General features: G+C 40.1%; 2 protein-coding genes across 2 annotated transcripts in view; both read right to left on the reverse strand.

Annotated features, from left to right (window-relative positions):
- Positions 1 to 2615, reverse strand: part of LOC123759684 (hepatic sodium/bile acid cotransporter) — a 43720-nt gene extending 41105 nt beyond the window's left edge. Inside the window, exon 1 of the mRNA XM_045744914.2 lies at positions 2515 to 2615. The gene's annotated coding sequence lies outside the window, so the exon portion shown is untranslated. The remainder of the gene's footprint in view (positions 1 to 2514) is intronic.
- Positions 2616 to 10183: 7568 nt separating this feature from the next.
- Positions 10184 to 24765, reverse strand: LOC138349596 (DNA-dependent metalloprotease SPRTN-like; the record flags this gene model as incomplete). Its single annotated transcript, XM_069328919.1, is given in 4 exon segments — positions 10184 to 11975; positions 15907 to 16141; positions 23441 to 23560; positions 24657 to 24765. Coding segments are annotated over 4 exon segments (1717 nt in total), but the record flags the coding sequence as incomplete, so codon positions are not given.
- Positions 24766 to 25967: the final 1202 nt, after the last annotated feature.

A 25967-nucleotide genomic window follows, 5' to 3' on the forward strand; every position in this document is an offset into this window, starting at 1 on the left:
AATCATTAATTGTTCAGTAAATTATATAATTTTTTGACCATCATCGGCTAATATGTGATCGACAGTATGGTTTTAGAATAGGTCGATCTGATGCTGATCTCTTGCTAAATCTCTCCACTAAGTCTCTGGATGAGTTCATGATCAGCTGTGTTGTTGCTTTAGTCATAGCAGGAGCTTTTGATCGGGTCTGGCACTCTGTGATTGTTCTCTGCGAGATGTTGGATGATGCCCTCCCTTAGGATTCTCTCCATGAGCTTGCAGATGAGTGATGTCAAGCTGATCAAACGGTAGTTTTTGCCGAGCTCATTCTGCCTTTTTTTTTTTTTAAATAGGAGTGACAATTGCATATTTGCAATCTAGGGGAACTATCCCTTGGTCTAGGGATTTTCTGAATAGGAGTTTCGGTGGTATGCATAGTGACAGTTCCTTTATAATTTTTTATTTAAATCCATCAACACCCGGGGCTTTTGAGTCTTTTTAGTTTGCTAATTCTCTTTCTGCTTGTGCCACATGTAATGGGTATATCCCTTAATCCATTCTCTTCACCTCCTTCAAACATTTGTGTGGGTGATGGGATGTCATTCAATCTTTCTAGTGTGAACACTGATGTAAAGTATTCATTTAGAGTGTTTGCTGCCCTTTTATCATCCAATGATGCCTACTACTACTACTACTACTACAACTACTACCACCACTACTACTATGTGCACCAGATGGGGTGAGAATAGCTTGAGCTACCTCATCCCTTTGTGTGTATTTATACCTCAATAAACTTATTTGCATTTGAATTTGAACTTTGTGCACCAAAGTACAAACATTGACATACTAAGCAATTAGATAGTAGAACTTTGTACTACTGTAGTTATAAAGTCCAAAAAATGAAGCTAAAAAACGAACTTAAATATTCTTAGGCCTAGTACTTCCTAGGGGCCTGACAGCTGATTAGGCAGTGCTTCAGATTCGTAGTCCTGAGGTTCGATCCCTGGTGAAGGTGGAAACAAAGGGGCAGTTTCTTTCACCCTGATGCCCATTACCTAGCAGTAAATAGGTACCTGGGAGTAAGACGGCTAGTACGGGCTACTTCCTGGGGTTGTGTAACAAAAAGGAGGCCTGGTCAAGGACCAAGCCGCGGGTACGCTAAGCCCCGAAATCATCTTAGGACAAGTTGACCAAACCACACACTAGAAAGTGAAGGTACGACGCCATTTCGGTCCGCCCTGGACCATTCTCAAATTGATTTTAGACTTGAAAATGGTCCAGGACGTACCAACTATTGTTATCCCTTCACTTTCTAGTGTGTGGTTTGGTCAACATATTTCAACCACGTTATTGTGACTCCTCGTCTGCATCTCAAGATAACCTCAAGAAGATAGTATAACACACACAATGTTCTATATTAGGCATCAGATAGCATGTATTAGGCCTAGGAAGTTTAGGTTAGGTTAGTTTAGTTCATCTTGGCAACATATAGAAAATTGTTTTCCAGTGTGTCCAAATGCAATAGTACAAATTTCTACTTTCTAATTGCATTGTATGTTGGTATATGTAACATGGTCCTCATCCTTCCTATAAGTACTACCAAAAAAGGATGGGCTGCCTGATTTAACCACTGGGAGGAAACTTAAGCCATGCATTAGAGAGACTGTGACTGAGCCACAATGAATCACTTGCTTGTTTGACATTACTGAGTGAGGGTGCTCAACCCTGATATTTTGAATGCCATAACCTAACCTTATGTACCCTAGCAGTGAAAATAAGTTTGCAATAAATATATTGTTTGATGTTCTAATCAGACTGTCAGCTATATACAGTACACTTAAATTTATTATATATATAATGACCTTACATGAAGCTGCCTACAAGAGCAGTAGCACAATTTATTACTCATCTATGTTCCCTGTACTCAGTTCTTGCAGCTGTATACAATAGCCTCCACAACTCAAAATGTGCTAATATTATATACCAATGCAAACCCCATCAAATTGTGGAATGGGGAAACTTTTTGACAAGCTACTGGTTTCCTGTCCCATCAAGGCCATTAGATGGTCGTCCTCAGGTAAATTTATGAAGTACAGTAGCCATGAATGGTTTAATGTTTTACAAACCTATATACACTTCTGAACTAATTGATATACGGGCACAAGAATGCCAATTAAGTAAAAAATTTCCAGATTAACTGTTCTAATTATGCACACTAATAATAACCCTGTCTCATCTGCAAGGTTAACTGTTTAATTGCATAAACTGATTTCATTTCGATGGACAAATATAGAAGTATAAGTCTACAATATTCACAATAAGAGAACGCTGCACTACAGGTAAATTCAGGTAAAATACATAGCAGAAAGTTAAAATGAATCGCTCAGTATCACACCGGTGCACGGGATTACACTAATACCCAGAGCTGGGTAAGCACACGTTAAACTGTCTTACTTAAATAATATTAATTGCCACTAAGGCATCTCTCACGCTCCTAAATAATTAAAAAAAAAAACTAGCAATATGATATCTTACCTCCGAACACAAATCTTGGGGGACAAAAACAGCTTCGCCGGACACTTCACTATTTACACCTTTTGAGATTCATTCACGCAGTTCCCGGCGTACCAACCACTCCAAACAATAATTTTGGTACCAAAATGTTGTAATTTTTTTAATTGTTGCATATATGGCATGTTTGCTAAATATTTAAAATAATTATATTATTTTAAAGTGCTAGATTGTAATATATATTATAATGGTATCAATGTGTTTTATGCAACGTGTAATGCAATTAAGACTTTAATCACACGGGGCTTTAGCATTTTCATTCTGCTACCTTACGTGCTAACCAAAGTTTTCTACATAATTAATTAACTTTATTTTAGGTATAAAAGCTTTGGTAACCGAAGCTTTCTACATAATTTTATTAACTTTATCTTTGGCATTTACTATAATATAGCTAAAAACATGCAAACGATTGCTATAGGTAGCTATAAACTGTACTTACATAATGTATTTTATCTATGCACCAAAGATAAGATAAAACTCCTTGTATTATTGTTTTAAATAAAGTTTATGAAATATCCACATACGTACAACTGGCTACTGTCAGGTTGGCAGCCATGAACCCATGATGCAATAAAGTGAGTCCGAATGTTTACAAGCTCACACGCTAGCACGTGCGCTGAGAGCTGGGTGATTCTCTACTCCTGGGGCTCCCCAAGCATCTGTCTGTCTGCGTTTCTTTACCGCGAGGCATATTAGTTTCCAATGATTGGCGTCAATCGTTTCGCAATTAGGCTTAGCATTTCACCTTTTCGGGCTTCGCGATTAACCCTTCATGGGTACGCCGGGGGGCACCCGATCCTTTGATAGTCGTGGGATAACCCTCCATGGAGAGGTTGATATGCTATCAGCTTAGCACCAAATGAACAAATCTTGCTTAGCACCAAGCCTGAGTATTATACTGAAGTATTGTGCCTTAATGTTTGGCAGGAAACACGACTTAGTCCCGTAGCTGCCCTCATGACATTGTCCCATAGCAACAACAGCAACATTATAGCTTATATTGAGATTCTAATTTATGAAATTATAATACAGTTTCTGAGTATTATAATAAACCAAACTAAATTTGCCTGAATTTACCCGAGGGTCACTAATACTAGCCTCGATGAGGATAGGAAGCCGGCATCTTGTCAAAAGTCCCTCATTTGCCCTGATCTTTTTTAGCTGTATTTTAAAACCCAGCAGAGTTTTGGTATTTATGGCTTTGGAGAGTAGGCAGTTCCACAGGTTTACAATCCTATAGGTGAAAAGGCATCTCCTGTTTTCTCTCTGACATTGTGATTTGTTGAGCTTGAACCAGTTACTCCTCTTTCGTGTTACATCTGACCTTTTCAAGAAATTGTAATTTTTAATAAATCTAAGTAAATAATGATAAATGTAAATAAATTTTGAATGAATCTGTGCAAACACTCCATGCAAATAAAATAACTCACTCCCTAATGAATACAAAATTGTCCAACCTATGCCTTATTTAAAAGTAAAACCAAAACGTACCTAATTTCATCCTCGTAGTATCCTACCTTGTGCTTGAAGGAGATAGGGAACTATCAGGAGAAAACACCAAGCCATTATGACAATATAACACTGGGAAGGGATCAGGATAAGAATTTGGGATGGGACAGAAGAAGAAATGGTGCCCAACCACTTGGACTTTCGGGGGACTGAACACAACCTGCATGAAGCAAGTCTGTTGCTCTACCGTTCAGCGCAAGTGGTTGTGCTTCAAACACACACTGTATCTTGTGCTACTCACTCCTCCAACCCATGTCCGTTATTTTTTAAACAACGCTGTTTGTCGACCTAATTGTATTTGTGCTGTTTTTTTCTGCCATGTTCCCCCCCTTTTTATTTTTATTTGTTCTCAACACATTTTATACTTTAATCTCAATTAGTATTAAGTTTTAGTCTTTAATGTTTTTCCTGCCCGAAACGCTTTGCGTAATAGTGGCTTTAGGCATTGTATGTATTAGCTCTATCTATAAATCTATAAATTTTTGTATAACCTCTTGTATGTATGTACTTTACCTGAATAAACATTTGGATGTTGAATTTGAATTAGTACTTAAGACATGCATCTTCATCAGTGTAATCATCCCTGTCAATTTATATTGTAGTTATCTCAAATTGTGCTACTAAGTACCTGTTTTCAGTAATACATCTGTACTACAGTACAACATACTATTCATAGAGTCCCGATAGTACAGTGGGGGGGTTCATTATCTACTCATAATCGAGAATTCTGAACAGGACAGAAATGATTGGGCATGTTTCCTATCACCTAGTGCCCCTGTTCACCTAGCAGTAAGTAGGTACCCAGGAGTTAGTCAGCTTGTTGTAGAGATACATCCTGTTCGAGTTTAGTAATTCGACTCGGGGATGGACCTCGATACAAGCCTAACGTGTATGAATACACTCTGGCTGCCTGTCTCCTGGCACAATGAATTATTCATCTGTTAGATTAAGGACCTGTACAAAATGCTATGCATGTTAGTGGCTTTGCAAGAATGAAAGAACAAGTCGGACAATCGACTTGAGAATGGTCCAGGACGGACCGAAACGTCGTCGTCTCTTAACCTTCTAGTGTGTGGTCTGGTCAACATGAAAGAACACCAATGTTATATACTCTCAAAAACCCAATGTACCGTCTTGTATATAAATAAATAAAAGAAATAACAAATAAAAACCCTAAATAAAAGTGTAATTACTTAAGTGTAGTTACAGAATGAGAGCTATGCTCATGTGTCCCATCTTCTTAATAATATTTGTCATATGCTACTTCTAATTGATGTTCTCCTAATTATTACCGATCTCATAATTATGAACATAATTGATGCCCAAGAACATCACTTGATGTTCTCATAATTATTAATTTTATTCTTAAGATTAAAAATATAATTTACTGGGCACTTCCTGTGCAAGGCAAGCATAAGTAAGTAAGTAAGTAATTATCAAAAGAAGGCACCAAACCGGGAAGGCTATGTAGCACCATCAAATACGCAAAATAATCAGAGGGTGCTAAATATCACCAAGGATGCCAATACGAGAACAAAAACGCATAAGGCGAACGATATCAAAAGTATCCGAGTCACCAAGAATTCTATCGAGGGATAGGTGACCGCGAGGGGCGGTCGGAAAGCAAGACACACGCTCGTCCTGGAAGTCAGGACATTCAAGAAGGACATGCACGACCGTAAGAGGGACAATGCAACTAGGACAATAAGGAGCAGGGCGGCGCTCCATCAAGTGACCATGGGTTAAGCGAGTATGGCCAATACGCAACCTCGCCAGAGCTGTTTCCCACCGCCGGTTACGGTGGAAGGACGGCCACGAGGAAACACAACATTTAAGAGTACGTAGTTTGTTACCAGTAACAGACAACCAAGAAGCAGGCAAGCATAAGAAAACATGCTACAAGTTCCCCATACATAAATGGCTAATTCAACATAAACCTCATGAGCAATGCTACCTGTTGAGTTGTTTACAAGATTATAATTTGTAGAGCTTTGTAGTTGTAAAGTAATGATGGTTGACACCATTACACAATTTTCAATAACAGAACTTCTGGTAGATGTGTACGTAGATGGACTTTGCTACGGTACCACATGAAAGAGACAAATTACAAGCACAGGTGATAAATGGTAAAATAATATATCGAAGTTCCTGAATGCCACAATCTCCCTAGTGGCATTGATGGGGCCAGAAAGTCAATGGCTTGTCAAAGGTCTCTCCATTATTCCTGAATATTTTATCTGGATTTGAAACTAATGTTTTGGCAGGTAGACTGTTCCATGTGTTTATAACCCTATGGGTGAAAAAAGTATCTCTTGTTTTCTGTTCTACATTGTGGCTTGTTAAGCTTGTAGCTGGTGCCCTTTATATTCATTACATTTCATCTTTAAAGCGCTTTAAAGATGTGGTTTGGATTAATAGAATTTAAATTGTTCAGTATTTTAAGGCTTGAGATCAGTTCTTTCATTTTTGGCTTGTAGTATTGTTAGTCCATTGGCCTTCAACCATTTCTGGTACTGTACTGTACTGTACTTAGTTTTAGGGTTATGATTTTTGTCACTCGGTATTTAACTTTCTCCGAAGCAATTGAAGATGTGGTCTTCATGCGTGAATGCAGTAGCAGAAACATTTGGCATGCCAATGGCTTTCTATCCTCATCATGACCACTGAAGATGGTGACACTTGGATAGAGGCCCTTATGTCCAAGTACTTTCAAATTAATTTTTGTGGTAGTATGATAAACTTGTGACCACATGCTGGACAACTCTTATGTTAAATCACAAAAAGTAGCTTAGAATATTGAATAACCAAAAATTAATATATTGTGTATTTTTTTGCCTGTTAGCATTACCCATGCCAGCTTTATTCTTTTGGTGATAAACTAACAATTTTAAGGCTTGCCCCTTACAATTGCACCTAGACTAGCAGGAATCTGGAAAACAGCATAGAATAATTAGTATATTAATGTTTAAAAAGAAAATTAATTTAAGAATACATGTTCATTACATTACAAATTTAAATGTGATGGCCTTTATGACATGTTGATAGCACATGACATGTTATTGAATGATAAATTTAATGACTTTCCTTTTGTATGCTAATCTGAAGCCCCAAATGTTTGTAGGCAATTTAAATACAGCATTTTATGTATCGTAAATATAATCGGTAGATTAATGTAAATTTCAAGTTAATATTCTGTCTTGAGCTGGGACCACAATTCTTATGATATAATTTTAACAAGACACTCAAAAATTCTGTTTTTCTTTTTGGCTACCCTTGTACATATGGCTTCTGTGCAACACTAACCAATATCATTAGAAAGTTGTTTTATGTAGTTATGTTATATGTAAGTTGCAAGTGCTTCAATTTTTTAGAAGTCTTTATTATGAGGTATTTAACATGCTAAATAAAAAAAAAGCAATTGGGACATATTGCCAAACTATGAACAAATCTTAATTTGTTTTATGATCATACATATTTTAAGCTTCATTATGATGCTTTCTCAAGGTATCACATGGAAAAAATTATTGCTAAATTTCAACAGCAGCCATGCCTTTCAGCTCAAACTTAACACAGTATTAAGTTAAAATCAATACGCAGTTGCCAAGCAAAAACCTGGGATAAGGAAAGGGCACTATCAGGATAAAGTGCCAAACAATTACAAACTATTTAGCACTTGGAAGGGATCAGGATAAGGATTTGGGGTGGGACAGGAGAAAGGAATGGTGCCCAAGCACTTGAGTGGTCAGGTATTGAACGCCAACCTGCATGAAGCGAGACTTGGTCTACTGTCCAGCCCAAATGGTTGGGGAACCTGGGACAAGAAAAAAATTAACATGACAAAATCATACGAGTTCCCTCCCAGGAATGGCCAATTAAAGAGATTGCTCAAGCTCTAAAAGAAAAATATACTGTATTTGGATAAATAAAACAGCCTTTTACAGGGTTGTATATAAAATATGCATATTCAATATGGCATAAAATAGTTTGTTTGCCAGACAAAAATACAATATAAAACATAACAGTTTAATACACATATCAGTACAATCTATTAGTTGCACGTTAAAAGAATATGTTATTTTATAAAAAATCAGTGCAGGAAATAATCTAACATGGAATCAGTAAAATTATTTAAGAGCCTTAGACAAATCTTTACTATATAAGAGCTCTCATTATTTGAAGACAAACTGACGTTTACAGTACCTGTAGCTATTTTCAACACCTCAGATACTTCTATCGGAATGTATAACAGGCTTCAGAAAGATCGGTATATCATTTATATATATTATATATATAAATGTTATATAAGTTTTCTTATGTGTAAGTCTTATGTGTTATATAAGTTATATAAGTTGTTATATAAGTTATAAATGTTATATAAGTTTTAAAATATATATAAGTTTTCATTCGCATATAGTCCTGGGGACCATTCAGGCTTGTTTGCATTATATATATATATATATATATATATATATATATATGTCGTACCTAGTAGCCAGAACTCACTTCTCAGCCTACTATACAAGGCCCAATTTGCCTAATAAGCCAAGTTTTCCTGAATTAATATATTTACTATAATTTTTTTCTTATGAAATGATAAAGCAACCCTTTTCTCTATGTATGAGGTCAATTTCTTTTTATTGGAGTTAAAATTGACGTAGATATATGACCGAACCTAACCAACCCTACCTAACCTAACCTAACCTATATTTATAGGTAAGGTTAGGTTAGGTAGCCAAAAAAAGCTAGATTAGGTTAGGTTAGGTAGGTTAGGTAGACGAAAAAGCATTAATTCATGAAAACTTGGCTTATTAGGCAAATCGGGCCTTGAATAGTAGGCTGAGAAGTGCGTTCTGGCTATTAGGTACGACATATATATATATATATATATATATATATATATATATATATATAATGCAAACAAGCCTGAATGGTCCCCAGGACTATATGCGAATGAAAACTTATATATATTTTAAAACTTATATAACATTTATAACTAAATATAATATAACTTTATATATATATATATATATATATATATATGTCGTACCTAGTAGCCAGAACGCACTTCTCGGCCTACTATGCAAGGCCTGATTTGCCTAATAAGCAAAGTTTTCCTGAATTAATATATTTTCTCTAATTTTTTTTCTTATGAAATGATAAAGCTACCCATTTCATTATGTATGAGGTCAATTTTTTTTTATTGGAGTTAAAATTAACGTAGATATATGACCGAACCTAACCAACCCTACCTAACCTAACCTAACCTATCTTTATAGGATAGGTTAGGTTAGGTAGCCGAAAAAGTTAGGTTAGGTTAGGTTAGGTTAGGTTAGGTTAGGTAGTCGAAAAACAATTAATTCATGAAAACTAGGCTTATTAGGCAAATCAGGCCATGCATAGTAGGCTGAGAAGTGCGTTCTGGCTACTAGGTACGACATATATATATATATATATATATATATATATATATATATATATATATATATATATAATATATATATATATATATATATAATATATATATATATATATATATAATATATATATATATATATATATATAATATATATATATATATATATATATATATATATATATATATATATATATATATATATATAATATATATATATATATATATATATAATATATATATATATATATATATTATATATATATATATATAATATATATTATATAATATATATATATATATATATATATATATATATATATATATATATATATATATATATATATATATATATATATATATATCTCCTACCATAGGGGGTGGTAGGAGAAAAGCACACAGAAACTGTATTGGAGGGGATCTAAACATTCCCTCTAATGCGTTATGCGTGGTTCCCTCCGAGGCTATGGGTCCCCCTTCTTCCAGCTAGAGGTGGTACTCCCTTCCTATATATATATATATATTATTAAATATGACCTCATCCAAAAACTGTTGTAACATATCACCTCACCAAAATGCGGGTATAAAATGAAAAATGAAAGCTGTTTAAATCATAGCATAAGTAAGAACTCTGTTTAGTGTTTGCAGGTAATAGTTGTGTGTGTGTAAACTAAAAGTCTTTGAAAATGTAATAAGTTATTACGAAACGCGTTCAAGTGTCGCTTCAGACTAGAAATAAAAATGAATTTTGGAGAATTGATTTTTCAATTACCATCAACAGTGAAAAGAAACATAAGAAAGATCGAGAAAATTTGTGTTAGAATTATTAATCTTACTTTTTCGGTCATATTTAATAATATATGTCTACAGGAAAGACTGCTACTGTACCAAAATATACTAATATATATTATATATATATATATATATATATATATATATATATATATATATATATATATATATACAGTATATATATATATACATATATATATACATATATACATATATATATATATATATACATATATATATATACATATACATTTATATATATATATATATATATAAATTTATTTAGGGGTACCACCACTGGTGTAATTAAAGGGACCCACATCCTCGAAGATGAAAATAAAGAGTGTTCAGAGAAGACCTTGTGGATTCTCACTGAATACTTTAATCTTTTCCTCTCCTACCACCCCTATTATTTTTTGTATAAATCAATATATATATAAATCCTTACTATACACTGTTTAGAAGTGTTTGTCCAAATGTGGATTAATATTCAACTCTGAGAAGAACTCATTACAAACGGGGCAGGGGAACAATTCTTCTGGACACGTCTCACTGGTGCTTCCCTCTGTTTCTCTCTCCCCCCTCTCTGTCTTTGAAGCACTGCAAGCACTACTTTGTGCAAATTGTTCAAGTTCATCATCCTCTGAAGTGAATACATTCTCTTTCTTCACATTTTGACTTAAAGGTCTCTTCAAACTTGAATTATTTTTATTTTTGGCACTCCAACTGTCTTCATCATCAACCTTTCCAATGCATTCATCAAGGTGTTGATTAATCTTCCATTTGGAGAAAGATTTATTACATACAGGACATTTATTGAGATCATCTGAACTATAGTCTGACTGGTTAGATGCAGAGGAACTACCAAGAGGTTTGTTGAAACTTGAAGGTGTTTTATCTCCTTGAACAAAACGATTTCTCTTTGCAGGTGATCTTGAGATCCAAGGATTCTGTCTATGATTTTGAGCTTTCTCAAGACTGGAAGTTTCTTCTGTGTCTGAAAGAATTTCAGTTTCAGTTGGAGAAATAGAAGCAGAAGTAAAGGTGGAATGATCTGATGAGCTAGTGAGGGACAAAAGCCTGGATATGCCAGTGCTCGGCCCTCCAAGGCTGAAGCCTTGTCCCTGGAATACAGTTGGCACTGATGTGGCACTTTCCATTTTATGTCCATCATTTACCTGGGTTTCTGTTTTCACTGGCAGCTTTCCCTTCACTGTAATTGTTCTTGAACCACCGCCTCGCACAGCAAGAGCACTTCCAAAACCACCATTGGGTTTCCCCACAGCCTTTGCAGACGCGTTTCCCATGTTAGACTGTTTTGGTACATTACGGGGCTTCTTTTTGGCTGGAGATGTTCCGCCAAATCCATACACCTTTGATTTACTAGCATTGTCAACACTAACCTGCTTCACTGGTCCTGAGCTTGTACTTCCTAGACCGTGTATATTTTTGGGTTTTGCACCGCCACTGCTAAATGAATCTTCACTTCCTTTGTCACTGGATTTGTTTTTTACACCAAAGACTGGCATGTTTTCTTTTAAAACAGTGTTTCTCTCATTAACACTTTTCACACCCATTTCCTTTTTGCTGGAAGGAGCTGGCTTGGAAATACATGATGATTCTGGGGCATCACTATTAAGGGTATTTCCTTTCCCTTTGAATTCAATAAATTTTCTAATGTCACCACAGTTATCAGGTTTCTTTTTTGAATCTGGAAAAAAATTAAAATGGACTTAAATAAATTAAATTATGGACATACATGCTGTATAGTAACATTGAATACGGTAATGTATTCAACCTGCATCAGTTTTTAATGCAGATTGTCTTATTCTCTCTAATAGTAAGACTTAGTCTTATTCAATAAGACTCTAACAATTATGCTTATAATATTCTTGGTTTTTCAATATGAAGTACAGTAATACAAATTTTAATCAGTATTTGTTTTTTAATAGTACTGTACTTAAAATGCAGCTCCTGAAAAATATAAATCAGCCAACTGAGGGGGGTATTGCCGACTCTTATGCTAGGCACATCCTTGCACCCTTCAGCTTGTACTGTACTGGTAGCTGGATATTTTTAGGAAGAAGTACCACTTGTGGCACTTCGCTATGCGTCCTAGTCGAAACGCTATGCGCACTAGTGGCTTTATTTATTGTATGTACTAGCTCTATCTTTAAATCCAACATTATGTTTGTAACTCATGTTCAACGTATGTACCTTTACCTGAATACAAAATCTAATCTAATCTAATTTCATACTGACAAAATGCATAGAAATACAAATAGAAAAGCAGGATAATGTACATCTTACAACTACTAAAAATAGTGTTACAACAATAATTGCTGCTACTACTAGAAACGGGACATTACAATATTGCAACAAAAGCAAAAATCCAACCTAAGTCTCAGATCATGTGATCAGACTACTAGGACAGGAAGCAGCACCTCTTGAAGAATGACAAGAAAATGTGTGAAACACTCAATAAGAAGTTCCAATAGGTGTACAAACCAAAACCCTGCCTGGTGTCCAAGGAGAGGTGACAACAGATGGCCAGAAACAGCACTAAAAGAACCAAAATTACTGTAGAAGAGGTAAAAATATATCTAAGAGGAATTAGATGTAGCAAAACCAGTAGGACCAGATCAGATATCAATGTGGATACTGAAGGTGCAGGAAGCTGCAGGATTCTGTGTTACACCAATAACTAGAGCTTTTGGAATAATACTATACAGAAGAGAAGAAAAACACAGGGGACTCACCAGGTAGGAGGGGGGACTACTGTACAGGCAGTCAACATAAATGTGAGACACTAGCTGAGAGACATGGCCCAGTGCAACACAAAAGCAGTGAGGCATGGTAACATTAACAAGTACTGGGGCAGCAATAAACAGGTATTTGGGTTCAAACACCAGAACCACCATACCTGAATATCAATGCAGGACATACAGTATTGACAAAAACAGCTACAAGAGTGGAGTACTTACGAACGTTATGGCACAAGGGTTGACCGATGGCTGGCTATACTTGATGATATTGTAGACAACCTGATAAACATTAGCCTTGAAACAGGGAACCAAGAAAACAGGATTGACTCACAAAGTATCCACCAAAACAAAATTGGTGGCACAAAGATAATGGTGGAAAGCCACTACTGGATACAGCAAATAATGCACCCACAACTAAACCAACCAAGCATCAATAACCAAAAGACCCTTCTGGAATCTGACCTAGTGATTCTTTGCCTGAAGAGGAGCCGCCAGCAGATAGAGCAAATGCCAACCATGCCGAAAAGGATAAAATCCATACTTCCAGAGAAGAGCACGAAGCTCCCCAACCCTACAACCAGAAGCCACGACCAACAAAAAACAGAGTTTAAGAACAAGAACCCAGACCAAAGGGAACACCATAACCGAGAAGAAGAAAGGCGAGAACAAAGTGGGCTCAAATGGTGCATGAGCAGGCTGGAGGCGAAACAATGCATGAGAAAGCTTAAGGACAATCCTGGGGCCCTGCTGCAGATGTCTGTAAGGCATTGCATCAGTAGAAGAATTGAGGGCTTGAACCAGTGGACAACACGAGCCCCCCTCCCCAATCAAACAAGTGTGATAGGCGGGGAAAACAAGCACACGCTTACTTTGAGAAAATTTCTAGTGTCTGTTTACATTGTTGGGCGAGTTCGTTCAGCAGGTTGTGAGGCTTCAGTCTCTTTGAACCCAGCAGTGAATCTGTAGTTGGCTCACTGACATTCTAGGTACCTTCCCCTAGTGAGGTGGAGGAGTGTCACCTGCTCTCTGCATCTATAATGGGGCCAGGTACTGGCTCTGGTCCCCCAGTAGGCCAAACTAAACTCCACAGTTGATGCACTCCAATAATTAGGGGCCATCTCGGCAAGATGGCTTCAAGGAGTCACAAAGGGCTACCCCCAGAAAAGATTAATGTACAAGATGAATAGACAAGAAGGAATAATAGGAAAGACACTGAACTGGGTGAACTGGGCACGCAACAGGAAACAAAGTGTCGTAGTCCAAGTGTATATGTCAGACTGAAGAAGAGTGGAAAATAGGGTTTCTAAGACACTGTACGAGAACTGTTGCCCCTTCTAAATTACGTACATAACCAACCAAAGGGAGTGAGTTCATTCAAATCGTGGGAAGAAAGAAAAGAGAACACCCAGTCCAAGGACAAGGATGGCTCAGGTGGCGCATGAGCAGGCCAGAGTTGAAAAAAGGTACGAGAAAGCTTACGAAATGTGTGCCGAAGTGACATCCACCCCAAAACGCAAACTGGAGCAGCTCAGCCGCACGATATGAGGCGACAGTATTCGGCATAAGATGCCTGTCCCTGAAAGAGCCAAGAAAGAAAAGTCAACACAACATGATCCGAGACCGAAGGAAACCTATGCAGGAAAGGAAATGGCAAAAAGACGCAAGAAACTTCATACAGCCGAAAGAGAAGACCGTAGCTGGGGCACCATTAGAGAAGCCATCTGGTATCTGTTCACCATACAGATCAGGCAACCGGGGTGGGGGTGGGGGGTGGTCTGCACGAACGAGCGAGCGCGGTGTGATGACGTGTTGCTGCTAGCTTTCTTTTCTTTAGGGAGTTTCTAGCCTCTGTTCAGTCTCATGTTGCAATTTTTTCTACCAGGAGGGGTCTGTTTTGGATTGCCTAACTTTATGGGTGTTCAACCCCAGTCGTTGGCAGACAAGATTACTTCATGAGTTTCATGGGCAATGGCTGGGACCATGTTCTGGCTAATGGGGTTCCCAGTAGGTATGACAACCCTCAATATGACTGAAGCCCCATACTAACATTAGCCATTATCAATCTAATAGCTCCAGGGAACTGATGGGGCTCCCCCACAGAAAAAAAGACCTGCAGGATACTGTTTGCTACTTCCCTTTACTCTGGCATTTACTCTCACACTGTGACTATTGCCTATCTGTCACCCATCCACTAGGTGGTGAAGGAGAAGCAGAAGAGGATAGCTAAGCAGATGGTGGGCTATAAATAATTTTAAATAGTAATAATATTTGTATATGGTACTGTTCAATAAAAAGTAATGATCATTACCTGGGGGAAGTAGCTCTCAACTTGCCTCTTTCAATTTTGAGGAATAGGAATACGAGATTTATTAACTACCTGGTACTGACAATGACAAATGACAAAAAATTACCTCCCCATGGCAAATAATGAAAGGAAGCTAAATTTTCTGACCAAATATAAGTGTTTTCAATTTTTAAATCAATGCAAAACAAGATACAAGATTAAAAATATCATATAGAATAAAAAAAATACAGTACAGTAGTTTATAACATGGGTAACCTCAGTTTTGTATGCTTTATTTTAATGCAATGAGGCTCTCGGTCTTATTGCATTAAAATATCATATCTTCAAAAAAGGTATATTGGATAGAAAAAAAGTTAGTACAGTACTGTATATGGCTATGTTGTTCAGTATCAATAGCAGCGATACTTCTTTGGACCTTAAAATTAGTACAATTAACCATTTCTGAAATATTAACAGAAACCTCAAGGAAGAAAAAACTATGTAATGCCACATGTCACTACTGAGGATATATAATACTACATAGCTAAATAAATTAATAATTATGAAGTGATCGAAAAGTTTTCTTCATTCACCTGCTGCGAGAGACTTTTTATTCTTATCAGAATATCCTTCAGGTTCCTGAATTTTTGTGTAAACTCCACCACATGACTGACGGTGGCGTTCCCACCAGGGATCACGTGGCCCAGGTTCTCGGTTCATGGCTCGCTTTACCAAGCCAAAGTAGGGCCGCCTTGTTTTGCAGGGTCCATTGCACTGCCAAATGTGTTGCCGATACACATCTACTTCATCATGGAAAGAGTGAAAAACCTGAAAAAAAAAACAGCATTCAATGTAATGAAATGCCAATTTCTGGGTGAGCCCTGGAGGCTCCCTGAACCTATCATACACTGATCAGTGCCATACTATCAGGTATTATCAGTCGCAGGAGTTCATATTGGCCTTCTGAGGACCCAGAGCCAGAACCTGGTTCCCTCGAAGACGTGTGGGGGAGCAATGGCCTATGAAGACTTTACATTTAAAGTTCAACATAATTGCCACCACCAGGAAATCACCCTGAAAGGTAGGCTAACCAAAACAAAACATTACAAGAAGAGAAGTTTAAGGTTTAAGAGAGAGACCTTAGCTTCAAAATCACAAAAAAGAACTCTCCCCAACAAAAATTAAACCACCAAATTCTTTAAACTAGTGTTGGCTAGTTCACCCCACCTCCCCCCCTTCCACATTGGGGGGGAAGCGCTTCGGGTCAACCGGCTCACACACACACCTCAGTTCGCAGATAATGAACACACCCGACACAGTCACCCTGGGGGCAGGGAGGGTGTCAGGGAGCCTCCAGGGCTCACCCAGAAATTGAAGTTTCATATCATTCAAAAAAAGGTTTTCTGGGGAAAGCCCTGTCCGCTCCATGAAGCTAACTACCCACAGAGGAGAAAAAAAGGGTACAAACCGGGGAGGAGGCAGCACCTTAGGAACCAATCCAAAGAAGGGGATAGACAGCCATGACACATGCCCCAAGCAACACAAGTCTGTCAAAAAACCAGGGGTGGTGACAAGACACCAGGCCGCAAAGACCGCATTCGCCCACCAAAACCCTCGTGGCCGAAGATTGGCCCCAGACATGGTCGAAAACAGCCATCAAGAGCAGCATACACACACGGACAGTACGAGAACAAGGGCAGATCGCAAGCTGGCTAGACTGAATGACACGTGCAGACAACCTGACACACGAGCCCTTGAACAGGGAACCAGGGAAACCTATAAAGCACTCACTGAAGTGCTGTGGTTGATTGTGAAGTCTCTAGTTGATTGTTCAATAAATCCCTGAACTATATGTTTAACAGATCTCTAACCCTGTCCATGGAGGACAGAAGACAATGCATATATGTTGGTCTGTAATAGAAAACAATAATAATAAAAAAAAAACTGAAGTAGAACCATGGGCATGAAGGTTGTGACGTAAAGCTGCCACCAGACAAAGTGGGCTAAAAACCTTTAGTCGAACCAAACAAGCGACCACAACAAATGGACCCCTTTGGAAGTCAGCCGACACATTCTTCGCCAGAAAAGGAGGAGGCTCTGACGGAGAAGAGCATGAAGCACACCCATCCACCCGACAACAGGAGGCCAAAGAAGCAAAAGAGCCACCAAAAGCAATCCAAGACCAAAAGGGCCACTAGAAAATGAGCAGAAGAGAGAAAAGAAGGACCCTGGTCAGAAACCAGGCCGGCTCCGGCAGTGCATGAGCAAGTCAGCGGTGAAACATAGCACGAGAAGCATATGAAATGGGACCAAGGACTCTGCAACCCTAAATGTAAACAGGGGCAGCTACACCAAAGTCGCACAAGAAGAGGTGACAGCATTCAGCAAAAGACGCTGAGCAAGATTCAGCCAGAAAAAAAGTAAAAAAAAAAAAAAAAAAAACGCTGGAACGGAACAACAATGATGAAGGAAAATAAAAAGGTGAAAAGACCACCAAGAGTCCATACTGTTGCCAGAAGAACTGCAGGTAGGACACCTTTAACAAACCACCTAATTACCACAGAGAGAGTGATCCACATGCGAAGAGTGGAAGAAAAAAGGCCAAACCAGCGAGGACACCCCTCACCTGGCCCTCAAAAACAGGCAGAGCCACAAGAAAATGCCCAAGGTCAGACATTGAGCAAGCAGTGCCAAACCAAGCCAGGTCAGACATCAAGGAGCCAGAGGAATACACACTCCCTCGAGACCCCAGCTGCGTCAGCCCTCCCCCCCCTCCTGGACGCAACGAAAGCGGAGAAGCAAACTCCGATAACTCAGTAGACTAGCCCCGAAGCATCCTGCCCAAAGAGACATGGACCAAGTCCAAATGGATCTGGAGCACTGAGCCCAGAGGAATCCAAATTCACTGCAAACTGAGAAGCTCAACTGTCCCCGTGCCCGCATTGGTAGGGGCTAACCTTGGAGTTGCCCAAGCCACATATCAAGCTAAACCCTGGCCTGAAACTGGAGCCCTCATATGTCTTGGAGCCAGAAGCAGAGGGGAAAGAACGGCAAAAACCGACCCACCTGGGAACGAAGAGGTGGTGCGTTCACCTCCTCCCTTCCAGATGGGAAAGCCCCACCTCAAACAAGGTCGAGGGGACCCCCAAATCCCAAACCCTAACACTAAGAGGGGAAAAGACATGGGGCATCCAACTGGGAATACAACCAAGACCACTGCAAAGAGTTAACCAGGAATACAAAGCAGTCGCTGCCTAAAAACTCCGATCTGCACAGAGAAGGAAGGAAGGATAGAGCACATGAGGAGAGTAAGTCCCACGTGACTCAGAATCTCAGGTGTCAACAACCCAACAGGCAGCATGGTGGAGGTAGAAGGAAGGAACATCAACAGGTGGCACAGGCGACGAACAACCCTCAAACTCGCACAAGGCGAGATCAAACTTGGAGGTAACCATAGTACAACCGAGCCCATTGGGGATTTCCAGGGCCTACAGGGTATGCACCCTGCAGGAAGCTCAGGCACTGGGAATGCTATACCAGTAGAACCCCTGCAGAGAGCAGGCAACCTAGCCACCCAAACCCAATGGAAAAGTCACAGGGGGGCAACATCGGGGTTCAAACGTACACACCCTAGGAGGATCTAATAAGATGAAAGTAGAACCCCATGCAGAAAAAGGGGCAAAATGAAAAACACTGAACACAAAAATTAAACACAAAGCTCCAGCCCTCGAGACCTAGCCGCAGAAAATGGGTAACTAGGAAGAAATATCGGCGTGTCTACGTGCTAATAGAATAACTGGTCGTGCAAGCCCAGTGTGTCCCACCAGCCAAAAATACTCCCAACCCCAGGGAAGATAGATAGTCACTGACCATCAGCTTACCTTAAGAGCATGGGCCACCTCAAAACGTGGCCCATGCTCTTATAGAGAGCGTACCACAAATGCCCTAGGGAAAGTAACCCTGACTACGCAAGGGCAGTACTGTACTCCAAGATCGCACAGGGATGAGAACTCTGTGCACATGCAGCTCTAAGTGCACTAAACTTATACCTGGTCATGTAACACAACTAGGTATAAACTTGCTGAGAGCAGGGTTGCCAGAACCAAATGCTATGCCTGTAATGTTGTGTATTCTCCTAGTTGTGCTTGCAGGGGGTTGAGTTCTGCTCTCTCGGCCCGCCTCTCGACTGTCAATCAATCAACTGTTACCAACTAACTTTTTTTTTCTTTTCACACACACACACCCCAGGAAGCAGCCCATAACAGCTGTCTAACTCCCAGGTACCTATTTTACTGCTAAGTGACAGGAGCATCAGGGTGAAAGAAGCTCTGCCTATTTGTCTCTACCGGCGCTGGGAATCAAACCCGGGTCACAGGATTACGAGTCCCGCATGCTGTTCACTCAGCTACCCGACCCCTGTGTGTGTTAGCGGGTGTGCAAAAAGAGAAGCACACCAATGTTATGGCCACCCAGAAAACCAACATACTTCCTGTATAGAAAGGAGCGAAATAAAGAAATAAGAAAAGAACCGAAGTGGCAATCGTAAAGAGCTGGCAACACAATTGGGTACCTAAGGAGCCCAAACAGCTACAAAGACCCAATAGCAAATGGAAACAGCTGGAATGCAGCCAGGCTCCACAAAACCCAAGAGAGCTACAGAATCCAACCAGGCAACCCTGTCTCAAAAGGCCTTAAGCAGATGAAAACGACTAGAGCCAGAGCGGCCGATGTTTACACCCAGGCACGATGTTTCACCGGTCCTTCACCTCCATGATACTCTTGTGGCAGACCCGTTGCAAGTCGCTTCCGAACTGGGTTCCCACTTTTCTTCTGTTAGCTCTGGTCTTCATCTTCCCCAATCTTTCCTTCTTCGTAAACCTGTCCTTGAGTCTCGTCCTTTAGATTTCTGCACTCATCTTCAGCTTCCCTATAATGATCCCTTCTCTTTCTCTGAACTTCGTTCTGCCCTGGCCCTCTGCAGTTCTACGGCGGCAGGCTCCGATGGTATTCATTATGAGATGCTTCGCCATCTCCCTCCGAGCACGTCTCAGTATTTACTGAGTCTGTATAATCGGATCTGGGAGTCGTCGTCAGTCCCTGAGGACTGGCTCGATGCCGTTGTCCTCCCTGTTCGCAAACCGGGGTCTCTGGGTACTTCCCCTAAGGACTTTCGCCCTATTGCTCTCACAAGTTGTGTCTGCAAACTCTTTGAACGTATGGTTAACGTTCGTCTGATGTGGTTCCTGGAACACCATCACCTTCTCTCCCCTTCTCAATTTGGTTTCCGCAAGTGCCGCAGCACGACAGATGTCCTGGTGAACTTGGAGGTCTATATTCGTACTGCTTTTGCTGCGAAGACCTCCGTTGTTGCCGTCCTTTTTGACCTAGAAAAGGCTTACGACACCACTTGGCGTTATCATATCCTATCTCAACTTCATTCTTTTGGCCTTCGTGGTCATCTCCCTCTCTTTCTCCGCAGCTTCCTCTCTCGTCGTTCCTTTCGGGTGCGCCTTGGTACCGCTCTCTCTCTCCCTCTTTTCAGCAATACGAAGGTGTGCCCCAGGGTAGTGTTCTGAGCACTACTCTTTTTCTGGTTGCCCTCAATGGTCTTCTTTCCTCTCTTCCTTCTGGTGTCTTCTCCGCTCTCTATGTCGATAATCTTACCCTTTGTTGTCAGGGTGATGATTCGCCTCTCCTTCAACGCTGGCTTCAACTTGCAATTGATGCCGTGTCGTCTTGGGCCACAGATCATGGCTTAAAGTTCTCTACTTCTAAGACTTGTGCCATGACTTTTACGCGGAAATGGGTTGTTCTTCGTCCCTCTTTGTCCCTTTATGGTCATCCCCTTGAATACAAAGATTCCGCGAAGCTTTTGGGGTTATTCCTTGACACTCGTTTGTCTTGGTCTCCCCATATTTCTTACCTCCGTGTTGAGTGCTCTAAGGCCCTTACCCTCCTTCGGGTCTTGTCCCATACTTCTTGGGGGGCATGGGGGGCAGATAGGCGCACTCTCCTTGCTTTACATTCCTCTCTCGTCCTGTCTAAGCTCGATTATGGTTGCCCTGCTTACTCGTCTGCTTCTCCTTCTACTCTTCGCCGTCTTGATGCTTTGCACTATACTGGGTTGCGCCTCAGTTCTGGTGCCTTTCGTTCGACTCCCATCCTTAGCTTGTATGTTGACACTGGCTTCCTGTCTCTCCAGGACCGCCGTGATCACTACTGTCTTCGCTATCTTGCGCGGTCCTTGCAACATCCTTCCTCTCGCCTCTGTCGTGCTTTAACTTTTACCCTTCCCGCGGTTCCTGTTCCTCTTCACCACCTCCCTCTTTCTGTCCGGTTATCTCGCCTACAGGATTCTCTTTCCGTTCGTATTTCTGATGTTTCTCCTCGTGTTGTTCCTTCTTTGCCCCCGTGGAGGGTCCCTCTTCCGCGGTTTTGTACATCCTTGACCCATATCACTAAAGCTTTTACCCCTCCTACGGTTCTAAAACGTCTTTTCCTCGAGCACTTTTCTTCTCACTCCCGCTCCGTTTCTGTCTTCACCGATGGGTCTAAGTCAGTGGACGGTGTTGGCTACTCTGTTGTTTTTCCTGATTGCACTTATATGTGTCGCTTGCCTCCGGAGACTAGCATCTTTACAGCGGAACTTTATGCTATTCTCTATGCTCTTCGTCTCCTGCTTTCTCGTTGTCAGTCTTCCTTTGTAGTTGTTGTTGACTCTCGTAGTGCCCTCATGGCTCTCGGGTCCTTTAATCCGGTTCATCCAGTAGTTGTCGAGATCCAGCATTGGCTGTTTCTCGTTCACAGTAAATTTAAGTCGGTTGAGTTTTGTTGGGTTCCCAGCCATATTGGTGTGTCTTTAAATGAGCGTGCGGATGCTGCCGCCAAGGAAGCTGTCCGCTCTTGTCCCATCTCTCGTAAAGGCATTCCATATTCCGACTTTTACCCGGTTATCCATTCCTCAGTCCTTACCCGTTGGCAGGCTTCTTGGTTGTCTGTTACTGGTAACAAGCTACGTACTCTTAAATGTTGTGTTTCCTCGTGGCGGTCCTCCTTCCACCGTAACCGGCGGTGGGAAACAGCTCTGGCGAGGTTGCGTATTGGCCATACTCGCTTAACCCATGGTCACTTGATGGAGCGCCGCCCTGCTCCTTATTGTCCTAGTTGCATTGTCCCTCTTACGGTCGTGCATGTCCTTCTTGAATGTCCTGACTTCCAGGACGAGCGTGTGTCTTGCTTTCCGACCGCCCCTCGCGGTCACCTGTCCCTCGATAGAATTTTTGGTGACTCGGATACTTTTGATATCATTCGCCTTATGCGTTTTTGTTCTCGTATTGGCATCCTTGGTGATATTTAGCGCCCTCTGATTATTTTGCGTATTTGATGGTGCTACATAGCCTTCCCGGTTTGGTGCCTTCTTTTGATAATTACTTACTTACACCCAGGCACGAATCAGCAAGAACTGAAGTGCGAGTGAGCCAGTTGACCCGGTGCGCCTCCCTCCTCCACCGAAATGTTGGGGAGGGGGCTGAACTAGCCAATGCTAGTTTCAAGACAATTTGATAGTTTAATTTTTGTTGGGAGAGTTCTTTTGGTGATTTTGAGGCCGAGGTCTCTCTTCTTAAACCATGCAGTGATTTGTTTTAGTTTACCTGCCTTTCTGGGTGCTTTCCTGGTGGTGCCAATTATGTTTAACTTTAAATGTAAAGTTTCCATAGGCCATCGCTCCCTGTGCCTCTTCGAGGGGACCAGGTTCTGGCTCTGGGTCCTCGGTAGGCCTATAAGAACTCCTGCGACTAATGGCACCTAATAGCATGGCACTGATCAGTGTATGATAGGTTCAGGGAGTCGACGGGGCTTCCCCCAGGAAAGACAATCCAATGCATGGACAGTATGTAATTTTTTTAAGCAACACTTTCTGAAGAGTTTATATTTCTACTAGCAACATAAATTTAATCTGCAACTGCCATATCTTACTCACATGTTTCATTACTATAATCCTTCAGACTTATTTTCACCTTCCTTTCCCACTCTCTCAGTATCTATAGGGATTATGATTATTTTACACATTTTTGCACAAACAACTTTGCTTTGACTGCAGGCAGCAACAAGATCCAGTAAACTAACCGAAATTTTGGTTCCTGCTACACCATTAATTCGATACATGTGTTTATGAAACTCAGGACCATGGCCTTCACGGTCCCTATTGTTGGCAGTCACAAAGAGATAAGCATGGATCATCTCGTGCTGTGGAAAGAAAGGAAAGGATCAGTAGGATGCCTCAAGTACAGTTAGAAACAAAATATACACTTGTCTATCTCTCTCTGAGTAACATGTTCCATCACCAATTTAGCTGACTGCCCTTCTAGTTCAGTATGTAACTGTGACAGAAGTATTGAGTTGTGTCAGAAGAGTCAATCACTGGTGGTATCAACTTGATTGCAAAGTGTTTGGCTTAACAAATGTTTAGAATTTTTTGTTGTTAAAAAGATGCAAGTACAGTTCTTAAAGGCATTAGACTAAGAAAGGATTAGATCAAACCATTTAAAAAAAGAGAAGAAAATGACTGAGAAGTGAACAGTCAAAGGTTTAGAACTTTTGCCCATCAGGAAGGCATTTTATTTAAAAGGGGTGTTCAGAAATGGAACCCATAACCATTTCGGAGCTTTCTCAAATTTAATTAGTGCTTACAATTCGTTCAAGACTTTATTTTTAATTCTACCTCTAGTTGTACATAATCTTTAGCGCTATAGATAGCCCTATATTATGGGAAAACCATTAACAATGTAAATACGTAGTGGAGCTCGGCACAATTGAGTAATTTTTCTGTGACATTCTGAGGGGATCACTAAGGACAGTGGTTCCCAAGGAGGGTACATATCTGAATAATTGAGAATTAGCAAGTGGCAAGTATTCTGATTAGGCAATTTTTTTTAAATTATGAAAGTATGGCAGGGAATCGCAAGTCTTTCGAGTATTAGAAGATAGGACCACGAATCCAAAAAGGAAGCACTGACTGAAGAGATAGACCATCATCAGAGTTAGTTAATATCACTGTTCTCTTTACAAGGTGGTAATAACATTTAGTATTAAACTTTGTACAGTACTGTATTCTAAACAAGCTCTGCACTAAGTATATCTTTAGATAATTAATAATCAATTTTGAAATTTAGCAAATAAAGCAAAATTTTATTACTGTAAATTGATATACTATATCATTTGCTTTAAATAACTTGCAATTCATAAATTCAAGATGATTTCTTAACAAATATAACAGCAGTATTTTTAATAAAAATGTAAGTGGTCAAAAAGGGAACTTTAAAATATAGCAGACATGTCATACCAGTAGAGTTTCAATGAGATCTTTGCGAGGGCGGAGCTTCAGTAATGGCATAGACAAACGGACAGAACACAGTCCCCCACGACCTTCATAGCTGCACACTCCAGCACACCTGGAACGATGCAATGACTTATCTTAAATCCAGGCTCAGGACCTTAGAATGAGTTACAAATGTTTCATTTTTATATACTGTATAAGAATATACTGTATGTGTGTGTATTAATTTCTTCAGCTTTACAAAATTCAACAGCACTTACAAAACTCGGATAATGTTGTTTGGATTTGGATTTTGGAAAACAGTATGATTTTATTTTCTAACAAAATATTTGGAAATTTTCTTATTTTAAATAACGCAACTAATCTTTTTGCATATAACACAGAAATACAAATAAGATAAAACTATTTTTGAACTTGTCTAATCAATCTTGTGGCTAACAACAATAATGTACTAATTAGCTACCTGTTCTTCCTGTTTACCAGTTCTTGGTTCCGGGAATCTGTCTCCATGACCGGGTCTCTAACCAGGGCCTCCTAGTTGGTGGTCTGACCAACCAGACTGCTTGACAGTGCTGCTCACACCTTGACATATGAATCATCGCCTAATTGATAAGGCATCCTTTGAAAGTGTTTATCAAGGTCTCTTTTGAAGCCTTTTGAGAGGTCAGCTAGTTATGCCCCTTATGTTTAGAGAAAGTGTGTTGAAAAAACTTGAGCCCCCTGATATTAACAGAATTTTCTCTTAGCACAGCTACTGTACCTCTGCTTTTCAATGGAGCTATTTGGTCTCATAAGGAGTTATTTCCATGTGCAGATTTGGAACCAATTCCTCTAATATTTTCTAGGTGTAAATTATTATATATCTCTCTTGACTGCACACTACAGAATTTAGAATTTTTAAACGTTTTATTGGATGTAAAACTAAAGTCTTCCGACATGATCATTTCCAAATCATTTATAATGCCCCTCCTTTTCACTGTGTGGCCTAACTGCATTCCATGTGGTTTCTGCTGACATCTTTACCTTTACCAGGAGCTGGAACTTGTTTTTGCCAAACATCGTGCTGCTCTTTGTGGCCCATTGGAAGACACGATCTACATCAGTTTGGAGGCCTGCTGTACTTATCTATTTGTGCTTGCGAGGGTTGAGCTTTGACTCTTTGGTCCCACCTCTCAACTGTCAATCAACTGGCGTACAGATTCCGGAGCCTACTGGGCTCTATCATATCTACATTTGAAACTGTGTATGGAGTCAGCCTCCAGCCTGCTGTGTTACCCCCACATTGTTCATGCTCATAAAAACTCTCATAAAAATCCA

This window comes from Procambarus clarkii, chromosome 22, assembly GCF_040958095.1.
Source record: "Procambarus clarkii isolate CNS0578487 chromosome 22, FALCON_Pclarkii_2.0, whole genome shotgun sequence".
Taxonomy (NCBI): domain Eukaryota; kingdom Metazoa; phylum Arthropoda; class Malacostraca; order Decapoda; family Cambaridae; genus Procambarus; species Procambarus clarkii.